Source organism: Gastrolobium bilobum, unplaced genomic scaffold (genome assembly GCF_033153095.1).
Source record: "Gastrolobium bilobum isolate Gb01-03AN ecotype WA unplaced genomic scaffold, APGP_CSIRO_Gbil_v1 utg77129, whole genome shotgun sequence".
Taxonomy (NCBI): Eukaryota; Viridiplantae; Streptophyta; class Magnoliopsida; order Fabales; family Fabaceae; genus Gastrolobium; species Gastrolobium bilobum.
The window spans coordinates 17099-30090 of NW_026895139.1; the positions used below are offsets into that span (position 1 = coordinate 17099).

Sequence of the window (12992 nt, forward strand, 5' to 3'; positions counted from 1 at the left end):
GAATCTAACATATATAGATTAAAAAATATCTAAAATTATAATAAATATATGCATAATTATTTCAAAGTTTTAAGAAAGAGTAGAGTAAGAAATTAAGTCACTTTCAATAGAATAAACTCTAGTTCAATATATAATGGGGTTTGCATTTGTCATTTAACATGACACAACAAACTTTCCTACACACACAACATTTTGTGGAGCCCACACTTTTTGAAAAAAAAAGAAAAAAGAGAAATTATGGCACGCAAAACGAATCTCTATAACATTACACAATCACTTTTCCTATAACATAATTCTTATAAAACTCATATATAATGGTAGTTTTCCTTCTTCTTTTCGGTTCTTTTGCTGTATCAGTCAAAAGTTTTAAATTTTTAGGTGAGATGAGTGGATGATATACTTTTAAAATATTTTTAAAAAAATGTAAATTGTTAAAGTAATAATGGTATGAAAATATTTTAAAAAATTTGATAATACATGAAATAAAATAAATTGATTGAAAAAAATAGGTACTTAGGGCTCGTTTGTATTGCCTTTTCAAGAAAGTCTTTTTTATCACTTCCTTATTTTAAAAGTATTTTCTATAAAAGTTACGGCTATTTAGATTTTTAAAAAAATATTTGATTTTTAAAAAAAATATTTAGCTTTTGACTTCTGCTTTTTTTAAAAGCTAAAATTTTTAGCTTCCGAAAAAAGTAGATTTTTGGCTTTTTTTATGACTTCTGCTTATTTTAAAAGCAAACATCCAAACAGACTTTTTTCGAGAAGTGTTTTTTTTTCTTAAAAAAAACAACTTTTAAAGAAAAAAAAAGCTCATCCAAACGGGCTCTTAACGTAGAAGCTAGAAGCCACATGACCATTAAAAACGAAACTATCTTATATAACTATCTTAGAAACAAATCTGATTTGATATATAGGAATAAATTTGAATATTCTCCGTGTCTTTTAAGTTAGGGGTTAGTACTCATAATTAGGAGAAACTTATATATATATATATATATATATATATATATATATATATATAAAACAAGTGATGAGATTTCATTTTTTCAATTATGAAAACCAAACACACACCCTATATCGTAATTCATCCCTTCCTTCACTACAATAGATAAGGCGAGACAAGAATGAGAATTTGGTCATTAATGATCAAGTGTAACCAGCATTTGGCCACAATTATAGCCTAATTGATCCCTTGGCTTTCGTTTTATTATTTTCTGATATACATGCTCCACAATCTAAAATTTGTTTATTATTATGTACTAAAAAAAAAATTTATATATATACTCACTTCCACTCAGTTAGTCAAAGCCATGCGTCAACCAATGATGTATCTAACAAAACACATCTAAACTTTCTCGTTATGAAAACTAATATCGATCTTTTTATTTCGTTTGTTTTTGGCTGATAAAATATCATGGATAATCAACTATATACATGGGAAAGATCATAATCTCACCATTGCACTTAATTTGGCATTCTCTTTGAGCAAGTTTCTCTCCTGAATTTAGAGTGGAAAAATGTGTCAGGCGTAGAGGATTTCTATAACACTAGTAAGCGTTTCCATTTAATTTGCACTGAAGCTGAGTTTATATACCTGGCTTTGTTGTTGTTCGATATGCTCCTTAAACAGTTGATCCTGAATAAACAAGGTTAAAATCTCTCAGTTCTGTCCTCTCTTCATTAATTTAGAAGGCAACTAGAGCATTTTTGTAACTTACCTTTCGCAGCCTGACGCTTTGCAAACTTCTCTCAAGCTGGTCCTCAATTCCTTGGAGTTCATCATAAGAACATGAACTCAAGTTGTGTCCCAGCATCTTCCTAAGAAATTCAAATAATTAACTAAAAACTGTAGGCAGTGCAGCTCATTTCAGACAACAACTTAAATAAAAAATCAGCTATATACGGTATTGTAATGTAAAACTACCAGTGCCGGCACACACTGAGAGATAAAAATATTTGAATACAATGAACTATTGGCAAGGCAATGGAGCTAACTAAAGAGTGACCTTTTAGAAAGTTCAAGAAGCTCAATCTTCTTTGCCATGCTTGCAAAGTCAAACTTCAGTTGCTGCATGTAAAAAAAAATATATAGTATATATATATTACAGAAAGCTCGTAGTATATCACTTATACTGTCATAAAACTGATATAACTTAGTGTGAGTGAGTAATTAAGTACCACGTGATGGGTTGGTTCTCTCCTATTGAGACACAATCCCAACTTTATTTTCACCTTAACTAGGGTTGTCAATAAGGTGAGAGAATTAAAAGTGAATATTTGGCAAAATTGAAGAAGAAGAAGAAAGAGGGCCACAACTCTTTTTTTTTTTCAGCATTAGAGCATTTTTCATCAAATGGGTCAAACAACATGCGATTGAGTTGAAATTTTTTTAGATTCCTCCCTCGTAGTTCTTCAAAGTGTATGGTGGAATTTGCAATTTGAGTTCTATGGAATTTGTAAAAATTTCACCAACAAAGGTTGTTTCTCTTGTGACCTTTTTTGAATTCTTCTTTGATGTTTTCATTTTGTTGATGTCTTTGGGCCTTTGTAGTAACCTTTTGATGTTATTGAAGAGTTGTATATGTTCTTCTGTATCTTGGAAGATTCTTTGTACCTCAGTTTTCATAGTGGAAAGTTGTCAACAATCTGAATACCAAAAATACTTTCTATTCATTCATATTTTTCCTCTTCAATTGAGGTGTATTTATACATAAGTCATCTATAACAGAATAAATCTCAAGCCTAAAAATCCTAACAGTTCTCTAAACAAACTCTTTTGTTACAAACAGTAATTCAAAAATACATTTTCAACAATATTTCAAATTCAAAACTTCCTATTCTAACACTCCCCCTCAAGTTGGTGCATGGATATCAATCATGCCCAACTTGTCAATTGTATCTTTTAGAACCCTTCCAGAAACTGCCTTTGTTAATACATCCGCAAGCTGATCTTCAGATCTGATGAAAGGAGTTGTGATGATCTTATGATCCAATTTCTCTTTTATAAAATGTCTATCCACTTCAACATGTTTTGTTCTATCATGCTGAACCGGATTATGAGCAATTTCAATGGACGCTTTATTATCACAATACAGATTCATAGGAATATCATACTTGATGCCTAAATCATTCAGAATGTTCTTAATCCATAGGAGTTCACAAATACAATATGCCATACCTCTAAATTCTGCCTCAGCAAAAGATCTTGCCACAACCTTTTGTTTTTTACTTCTCCATGTGACTAAGTTGTCTTCTACTAGAGTAAAATAGCCTGAGGTGGATTGTCTAGTAGTCTTGTCTCCAGCCCAATCAGAATCGGTGAACCCTTCAATGCCTTTCTTGCTGGTTTTTGAAAAAAGAATACCTTTTCCAGGTGTCCCTTTTAAGTACCTCAAAATCCAGTATACAGCTTTCATGTGCTCTTCACTAGGGGAATGCATGAACCTACTCACTATCCCAACTGCATAAGCAATGTCTGGCCGAGTATGTGAAAGATAAATAAGTCTTCCTACTAGCCTTTGATATCTTCCAATTTCGGCTTCCACTTGATTCGGGTAAATGCCAAGAGTATGATTCATTTCAATGGGGTTCTCAGCTGGTTTACATGCCAACATTCCAGTTTCTGACAGAAGATCAAGGGTATACTTTCTTTGGGTTAAAAAAATGCCTTTTTGAGATCTTGCAATTTCTATCCCAAGAAAATATTTTAAGAGCCCTAAATCCTTCATTTCAAACTCTGTTGCTAAGTGATGTTCAAGGGACTTCATTTCTTCAATGTCATCTCCAGTTAGCACCATATCATCTACATAAACTATTAAAATAGTTATCTTCTCCTTTCTGTGTTTATAAAACAGAGTATGGTCACAATTACTTTGGATTGTATCTGAATCTTGTCATTGCTAACGAGAAGCGTCCAAACCATGCCCTTGGAGATTGCTTGAGTCCGTACAACGCTTTTTTCAGTTTGCAGACCAGACCTCCATTATTCTGAGTTAGTTGCACTCCTGGTGGTACATCCATGTAAGCTTCTTCTTCTAGGTCATCATTTAAGAATGCATTCTTTACGTCAAACTGTTTCAGTGGCAAATCTCTGTTAGCTGCTAAAGAAATTAATATCCTTATAGTATTAAGCTTAGCTACCAGAGCAAACGTCTGTTGGTAGTCTATTCCATACTTCTGTGTATATCCTTTGTCCACAAGTCTTGCTTTGTATCGGTCTATGCTTCCATCTGCCTTTAATTTTACAGTGAACACCCATTTGCACCCAATTGTCTTTTTTCCGTTCGGTAAAGATGTTAACTCCCAAGTTGAGTTATTTTGGAGTGCTTCCATTTATACATTCATTGCTTCCTTCCATTTGGGATCATCTAATGCTTCTTGTACACTATTTGGAATTGACACACTAGATAATTGATTAACAATTAATGCATACGATTCAGATAAGTGTTGGGTAGATACATAGTTGCTAAGAGGGTATTTTGCTTTTACTTTGGGATCAGGTTCATAGAAGGTTTTTGGGATACCTTTGTTAATCCTAGAGGATTTTCTGGTCTGTGTTTGAATTTCATTAGAAGGAGGGATAGGAATTACCTCTGAGCTTTGTTCAGGTTGGATTGCAGGTTGAGATTCTGGGACAGCCACCAAAGGATCCTCGGTTATGTGTGTTAAACAAGGTTGATGATGTTGTGGTGCAGATTCGGTTTCATCATTTTGTGTTGCATTTGATGGAGTATTTGGTGTTGCTGCAGCTTCATCATTTTGTGCTGCATCTGATGAAGGATTGGAGTGGAGAGGTATTACATGAGTACTAAGCCAGACTTCTTCTTCTCTGTTTATTGGTGCTGGATTCTCCCCCTGAGAAGGAGAAGTAGAGACTCCCCCTGAGTAGTAAGGTTCATTCTACTGGAAGGTGACTTCTAAGGTGACATAGATTTTATGAGAAAGAGGGACAAAGCAGCGATAACCTTTCTGGACATCTGAATAACCAACAAAAATGCATTTTTATGCACAAGGATCTAATTTAGATCGCTGATTTTTTGGAATATGGACATAGGTAGTGCAGCCAAAATTTCTGGGTTCAAGGTTAGAGGGATGAGGGACAGGGAAGTGAGAAGTAAGGGCTTGGTAAGGTGTTTTAAAATTAAGGACACTAGAAGGGGTCCTATTAATAAGGTAACCTGCTGAAGTTACAGCCTCCCCCCAATAGGAGGAAGAGACATTCATCTCAAACAAGGAAGCTCTAACTACTTCCAAAAGTGTTCGATTCATTCTTTCTGCCAATCCGTTTTGCTGTGGAGTATAGGAGCAAGAGGTAAGGTGTTTGATGCCATGGGAGGACAGAAATTCAGAAAAGTCTCCGGACATATATTCCATTCCATTATCTGATTGCAGAATTTCAATGGTGGTCTTAAATTGATTTTGAACCATGTTGAAAAAAAATTTAAACACAGAAAAGACTTGTCCTTTATTTTTGAGAAGACTCACCCAACACATGCGAGTACATTCATCAATGAATGTTACATAATACAAGGATTTAGAGAAGGAAGGGACTTTGGCAGGGCCCCAGACATCAGAGTGAATCACTTGAAAGGGAATAATACTTTTATTCAAACTTGGATAAAAAGGAATCCTATGGCTCTTGGCCAATTCACAAACGGAACAATGAAAATCACTAACACTTACATCAGAAAAGAAATTGGGAAATAATTTTTTCAAATAACTAAAAGAGAGGTGGCCTAATCTCCTATGCCATAACCAAATATTATTTTTTTCTGAAGCCACAACCGAAGTAGAAGACGCACAAAGAGAGGGGTCACTGCTACGAGATGGAGCATCCAAGAAGTACAACTTGCCTTTTTTAACACCATAACCAAGGGTCTCCTGTGTTTGGTTGTCCTGGAAAATACATTTATTTGGGAAAAAATCACAGAACAATTCAGTGCAGAGGTTAGTTGACTAACTGAGAAGAGATTAAAATCAAGGGAGGGAACAACTAACACAGAGTGAAGGTGTAACCGATTGGAAAGAGAGATGGAACCCTGCCCAACAATGGTAGAGGTTCCACCATTAGCTGTAGAAATTACAGTTTTAGGGGAAGGGGAAAAATTAGAGAGAAGATAAGGATGCCGAATCATATGATCGGATGCACCAGTGTCAATTATCCATGTATCAAAGTCAGATAATGTAGAGAAAGCATGAGACTTACCTAGAATTCCTTCGTAGACTGCATTTGCTGTAGGAGGAGGCCCTGTATCAGAGGAGGGACGCAGTGCTTTGTTCAGAATTTTCCTTCGTGGTTTCTTATTGAAATCCCACCAGTCGGGATATCCAATGAGTTCGTAGCAGCGGCTCTTGGAGTGTCCAGAATCTCCACAGTGACTGCAAAGAAATGGTTTGCTGGTGGATGTATCCTTGCGGGTTTTTTGAGCAGGGGTAGTGGTGGAGAAGCGAGAAACTTGGGAGACCAGAGCAGAAGAATCCGTTGTAGAGGTTGGTCGACTCATTGTGAGTCGTCGTTGATATTCACGGCGTAGGAAGGCATAAGCTCCTTCAAGATCCAATTTGGGATCCTTTCGAAGTATTTCCCCTCGGACCTGAGCAAAGTCTGAGTCTAATCCACACAAGAAAATATACAGTCGCATGCGGGCCATGGAGGAGTGGGTCTGGACAATATCAGCGACGGTGGAGGCAGGGAGGAGAGGCGCAAGAGGTAAGGTGCTCTGATACCATGTCAACAATCTGAATACCAAAAATACTTTCTATTCATTCATATTTTTCCTCTTCAATTGAGGTGTATTTATACATAAGTCATCTATAACAGAATAAATCTCAAGCCTAAAAATCCTCTAACAGTTCTCTAAACAAACTCTTTTGTTACAAACAGTAATTCAAAAATACATTTTCAACAATATTTCAAATTCAAAACTTCCTATTCTAACAAAAGTGTTGGACCCTAAGGCTACAAAGGTTAAGTACTTGAGTTTTGATGATAATAAAGCACATACAAACTCAACATGTAAGCACAACTTAGAGAATAGTGCAACAAGTCCCAAATGGAGTTAGAAGACCAAGACAACATGCAAAAGTGAAGGCATAGCTCAAAGTGAAAAAGTCAACCTCCAAGTCAAAGTTTTCAACTTAAACAATGCTCTAAAAGGCTCAAAGGATGAAGACCAAAGAATTCAAGTGAAGACAAAGACTCACATAGTCTCTCACAGTTAGAAATATTGTTTTGAGTATTAGAAACTTAAGAGAATGAGTATATTGAGCTTTATCTTTAAGTATTGCATTATAAGTCATAAACTCACATTTTAAGGACATGCATGCTTGAATCATGCATTCAAGATCACATACGCATGTAAAGTTGTTAGATTGATGTTAGAAACATTCATAGATGTGTTAGAGATCATTAGAAATCATTTAGAGTTGATTTGGATAGAAAACAGTGAAAAAATGGTGCATCTACTTTGCTGTTAATCGATTACCATATAACCATGTAGCAGATTACATGAAGTAATTGATTACTAGGGTGAAGTAATCGATTACTTGCTGTCAAGAACATATAACCGATTACAGAAACGTGATCTAACTGATTACATCATGTCAAGTTGCTTAAAGACGAAGTTAATGACCCAAATTGATGTCCAACGACTAGTAACTCGATTGGACACCTACATAAACATAAAATTAGGGTTTCTAATTAGAATCAAAGAGAGAAAAATGCAAAAACTTAGAAAACTCAAGAATCATACTCATTTAGGCTTATTTTGCATACTTTGAGGGAAAAGCACAATACACTTCTATTCTTCATCTTTTTCTCTGATTTCTTTTGTAATTGGGAACACAAAGAGGATGCTCTGCATCTATTTTAAGTTGTTTGATTGCTGAAATTTTGGATTTGATCAATTGGAGTGATCCTATAGGTGTTAGATTGAGTTTGATCAAGGTTGATCAAAGGTCTTGTAAATTCCAATTATACATCGGTTTCTTAGGCACCGGTTGGAAGTTCTAAGCTTAGTGGATGATCGACCTCAGTCTGGATGTAGCCTTCTAGTGGTTTGAGGGTGAATCAGAATAAATCTTAGTGTTTGATCTTCCTTACCTTATCTTTTTAATTTTTGTTGTTAATTATCTATTTTTGGCGTTAATTACATTGCTTTAATTCTATTTTTGGGTTGGTAAGTGTTTGATTTCTATTCTACCATGTTTTATTGAGGTTTCTTGAGAGAAAGGTTTGAAAAACTAAGTTTCTTGGAAAAGAAATTAACCATAATTCAACCCCTTTTTATGGTATTATTAGTCATTCTTTCTTTACAATTGGCCTTAGAGCTTAGGTTCTCTATTTTTAGGTTTAATCACCTAGAGATAAAGATTTAAACAATGATTTTCCCTCAGAAATTAGTTCAACCAATAAGCTACCTTATTTCAATGGAACAGATTATCTCGATTGAAAATCTAGGATGTAAATATTTCTAGAATCAGTAGATTTGAGGGTTTGGAGTAGTGTTGAAGAGAGATATGAATTTCCTACCATTTTAGATGATAATAATAATAATAGAATTCCCAATAAGGTTAAAAATTATAATGAGTTAGAGTTTAAAAAAGCTCAATGGAATGCTAAGTCTAAAAACCTAAAAACTAATGCTATAGGGAAAGATGAGTACTTTAAGATTTTCTCTTGTAAGACTGCTAAAGAAATGTGGAAAGTGTTAGAAATTATCGATGAAGGCAGTAATGAGGTCAAAAGGTCTAAACGAAATGCGCTCACTAGAAATTTTAAAACTTTTGAAATGCTTGATGATGAAAGTGTTTATGATTTACAAAAGTATTTTACTCACATTATTCCAAGGTTGAACGCCTTAGATATCCACTATAATAAGCAACTTGTCAACAAAATCTTGAGGTGCATGACCAAAGAGTGAGATGCTAAAGTTTCGGCTATATATGAGTCAGACACAATGCAAATTGTCACTCTATATGGAAAGCTCCAAGAATATGAATTTGAAATGAAGAGACATGCTTTGAGAGATTAATTCAAGAAAAAGGTCAAAGGGTTCTCTCAAGTCCATTACCTCTAAAGAGCATGAAAATGATGAACCAAATGAGGAGGAAATTGATCTAGATGAAATGGAACTCTTCATCAAGAAATATGACAAGTTTTTCAAAAAGGAAAACCTCCAAAGGAACAAGGTAGCTACTGTCCAAGCCAAATTAAAAGGAGATCAACCTCATCCAATACTCAAATCACCTGTTTTGAACATGGAAAGCAAGGTCACTACAAGAATGATTGTCTTAGGATCCAATCTAAGAGAAAAAGTGATAAAAAAAAAGTCAAGTAAAGGCAAGAAAAAAAGGGAAGAAAGCTTATATGGCATAGGATGAAAACTCCTCAAGTGATAGCCCTTCATCAAGTGAAGAAGAAATCAACATTTGCTTGATGGTTAAAGAAGACAAGGAAGAATACGAGGTAGAGTCCATTGCTTTATCTTTTGATCCTTCTTATGATGAATTGAAAGTTGCATTTAGTGAAATTTATGAGGAAGCCATGGCACTTGCTAAGTGTTGGGTTTAAACTTTAATAAATAAAGTAATTAAAAATAGGAAATGAAGGGTTTATGTTATGAAGAGGTGTGTCCCTAGAAATTTGTTAGTGGACAATTATTATGCTTAGAGTTACTAGGTAACCTTTTAATTGTTTTAGTCATTTGCTATTAAATAGCACTATGTAAACCATTTCAAATTCGACTTGGCATATACAGTAATAGAAAGAGGTATTGATCAGAGAAAAAGAACTCCTCGTGTGTAAAACTTGTGTGTTTGAGTGTTTGAGAGAAACACCATTAGAGGACCTGTGAATTACAAATTGGTATCAGAGCTTGAACCAATGGAGAGGAACAGTCTGCCAGTGCCCCGTCTGACAAAGACGAACTATGAAAATTGGAGCATCCAAATGAAAGCTCTTCTAAGAGCCCACGATAGTTGGGAATTGGTGCAAGATGGGTTCGTAGAACCAGAATCGACAGTAGGATATTCAGCGAATCAAATCAGACAGTTGAAGGCATCAAAGACAAAGGATGCGGCTGCACTTTATATAATGTTTCAAGCTGTTGAAGAAATTCGTGGCCTTGAGAAGATAGGAGAGGCGGCAACAGCAAAGGAGGCTTGGGATATTTTGGAGACGGTTTACAAAGGAGCTGATCGTGTGAAGCAGGTCAGACTTCAAACTCTACGAGGAGAGTTGGAAGGCATGAAAATGAAGGAGACTGAAGGAGTGCCAGATTTTATCACCCGGATTCAGACCATGGTAAATCAGCTAAAGCGGAATGGAGAGGCCCTGCCAGACTCCAGAGTGGTGGAGAAGATATTGAGATCGTTGACAGACGACTTTGAAAACGTGGTGTGTGTGATTGAAGAATCTAAGGACTTGTCTACGCTATCTGTTGATGAGCTAGCAGGTTCTCTTGAGGCGCATGAACAACGCAAGAAAAAGAAGAAGGAAGAGACACTGGAGCAAGCACTCCAATCAAAAGCAAATATCAAGGAAGAAAAGGCGCTCTACTCTCAGAATGCCCGAGGTAGAGGTCGTGGAAGAAATGGACGAGGGAATGGCCGAGGTGGTCGTGGCCAAGGTCAGGAGACGAGACATGAGGAGAAAGCTGAGTCTAGTCATTAAACTGGAGAGGTAGAGGACGAGGCCGAGGTGGAAGAGGCCGATGGACAAACCAATCAAACGTGGAATGTTACAAATGTAGGAAGTATGGACATTACTCAAGAGATTGCAACTCGGACAGATGCTATAACTGTGGCCGAGTTGGGCATTTTGCTAAAGATTGCCGTGATGAGAAAAAGTTTGACGAGACTTCAAACTTCGGTGCAGAAGGAGAAACAAGAGATGGAGGAGTTCTTATGCTAGCCCATGGTGAAACAAGTTCAAAGAATGAGACAGAGTGGTACCTGGACTCTGGTGCCAGTAACCACATGTGTGGTCACAAACATTTATTTAAAGAATTAAGAACGTTGGAAGCAAAACATGTGTCTTTCGGAGATGCATCGAAGATAGATGTAAAAGGCCGAGGTACCATCTGTTTCTTGCAAAAGGACGAAAGAGTTGGTACAATTTGGGACGTGTATTACGTGCCTGAGCTCAAAAGCAATATTCTGAGCATTGGACAATTGATGGAAAAGGGCTACTCGGTTCTTATGACAGACCGAGTTCTGCTGTTGAAAGACAAACAAGGGCGTCTGATAGCCCGAGTTCAGATGAAGAAGAATAGAATGTATAAGTTGTGCTTGAGCAGCTTGGAGGACGGGTGTTTGCAAGCCGGAATCGAGGATAAGATGGAATTGTGGCATAAACGATTTGGACACCTTCATTATTGTGGTCTGACCGAGATGATGAAGAAGAACATGGTAGTGGGACTACCAAAGATTAACTCTGAAGGAAAATTTTGTGAGAACTGCGTATTGGGAAAACATGCGAGGAGCCCGTTTCAAAGGATGGCGAGATACCGAACTAGGCAGCCTCTTGATTTGATCCATACCGACCTGTGTGGACCCATTACTCTGGGGTCCTTCAATGGTAAGAAGTATTTTGTGACTTTTATTGATGATTTTAGTCGAAAGACTTGGGTGTATTTTCTGAAGGAAAAATCCGAGGTGCTAGAGGCATTTAAAAGGTTTAAAGTAATGATAGAGAATGGTACTGGGAGGTACATCAAATCGGTCCGTTCAGACCGAGGTGGGGAGTACGTGTCGACAGCTTTCAAGAAGTATTGTGAAGAACATGGGATAAGGCGGTTCCTGACCGCACCGTACTCACCCCAGCAGAATGGAGTAGCTGAGAGAAAGAACCGGACTATCCTGGATATGGTCCGATCCATGTTGAAGACAAAGAACATGCCGAAAGAGTTCTGGGGAGAGGCCGTACAATGTGCAGTGTACGTGCAGAACAGATGTGCACATTCAAGTTTGAATGACAAGACTCCGCAGGAAGCATGGAATGGTTTGAAGCCCTCAGTGGGTCACTTTAAAGTCTTTGGGAGTGTTGCGTATGCACACATACCGGATCAGTTGAGGACAAAGCTAGAAGATAAGAGCAAGAAGTTTGTGTTCATTGGTTATGATGAGAAGACTAAGGGATATAAGTTGCTAGATCCTGTCAATAGAAAAGTACTGGTTAGCCGAGATGTGAAGGTGAATGAAGAAGATGCTTGGGACTGGAGTAGTCCATCCGAGGTGAATGTTGAACCCGGGAAAATGACAATTGATATCGGACAAACCTCGACCCGCATTCCAGAAAATCCAAATGATTCTGATAGTGAAGAAGAGTTGAGACAACCAAGGTTGAGGAGTCTACAAGATCTGTATGATTCCACCAGTGAAGCACACTTGGTATGTTTGTTGGCAGATTCTGAAGAAGTGAGTTTTGAAGAAGCAATCCGAGATGAGAAATGGCGATCAGCCATGGAGGAGGAGATTAAACCAATAGAAAAGTACAAGACGTGGGAATTAGCCGAGCTGCCCAAAGAAAGTCGGCCCATTGGTGTGAAATGGGTGTACAAGAAGAAAATGAACGCTAAGGGGGAGATCGAAAGATATAAAGTCCGGCTGGTGGCGAAAGGGTATAAGCAGAAGGCCGGCATTGACTATGACGAGGTGTTCGCGCCCGTGGCAAGAATGGAGACAATCAGGCTGTTAATTTCTCAAGCAGCTCAGTTCGGATGTCCGATCTATCAGATGGACGTGAAGTCGGCATTCTTAAATGGAGTACTCGAGGAGGAGGTGTATTTGGAACAACCTTCGGGATTCATGAAAGCCTGACAAGAAAGAAAAGTGTTGAGACTGAAGAAAGCTTTGTATGGGTTGAAGCAGGCCCCAAGAGCCTGGAACACGAGAATTGACAATTACTTCAAGAAGGATGGACTTGAACAATGTCCGTATGAACACGCAATCTACATAAAGAAGAAAGGAGGTAAAATTCTACTTGTTGC

At 37.2% G+C, this 12992-nt stretch overlaps 1 protein-coding gene across 1 annotated transcript in view; it reads right to left on the minus strand.

The window, feature by feature from the left end:
- Positions 1 to 1235: 1235 nt before the first annotated feature.
- The window catches only part of LOC133292592 (MADS-box protein AGL42-like), a 37617-nt gene continuing 25860 nt past the window's right edge, over positions 1236 to 12992 (minus strand). The window contains exons 5-8 of the mRNA XM_061491043.1: positions 2010 to 2071; positions 1722 to 1821; positions 1598 to 1639; positions 1236 to 1501 (exon numbers count right to left, since the gene is read on the minus strand). Coding sequence (XP_061347027.1) covers positions 1448 to 1501; positions 1598 to 1639; positions 1722 to 1821; positions 2010 to 2071 — 258 coding nt within the window. The 3' untranslated portion in view covers positions 1236 to 1447. The remainder of the gene's footprint in view (positions 1502 to 1597; positions 1640 to 1721; positions 1822 to 2009; positions 2072 to 12992) is intronic.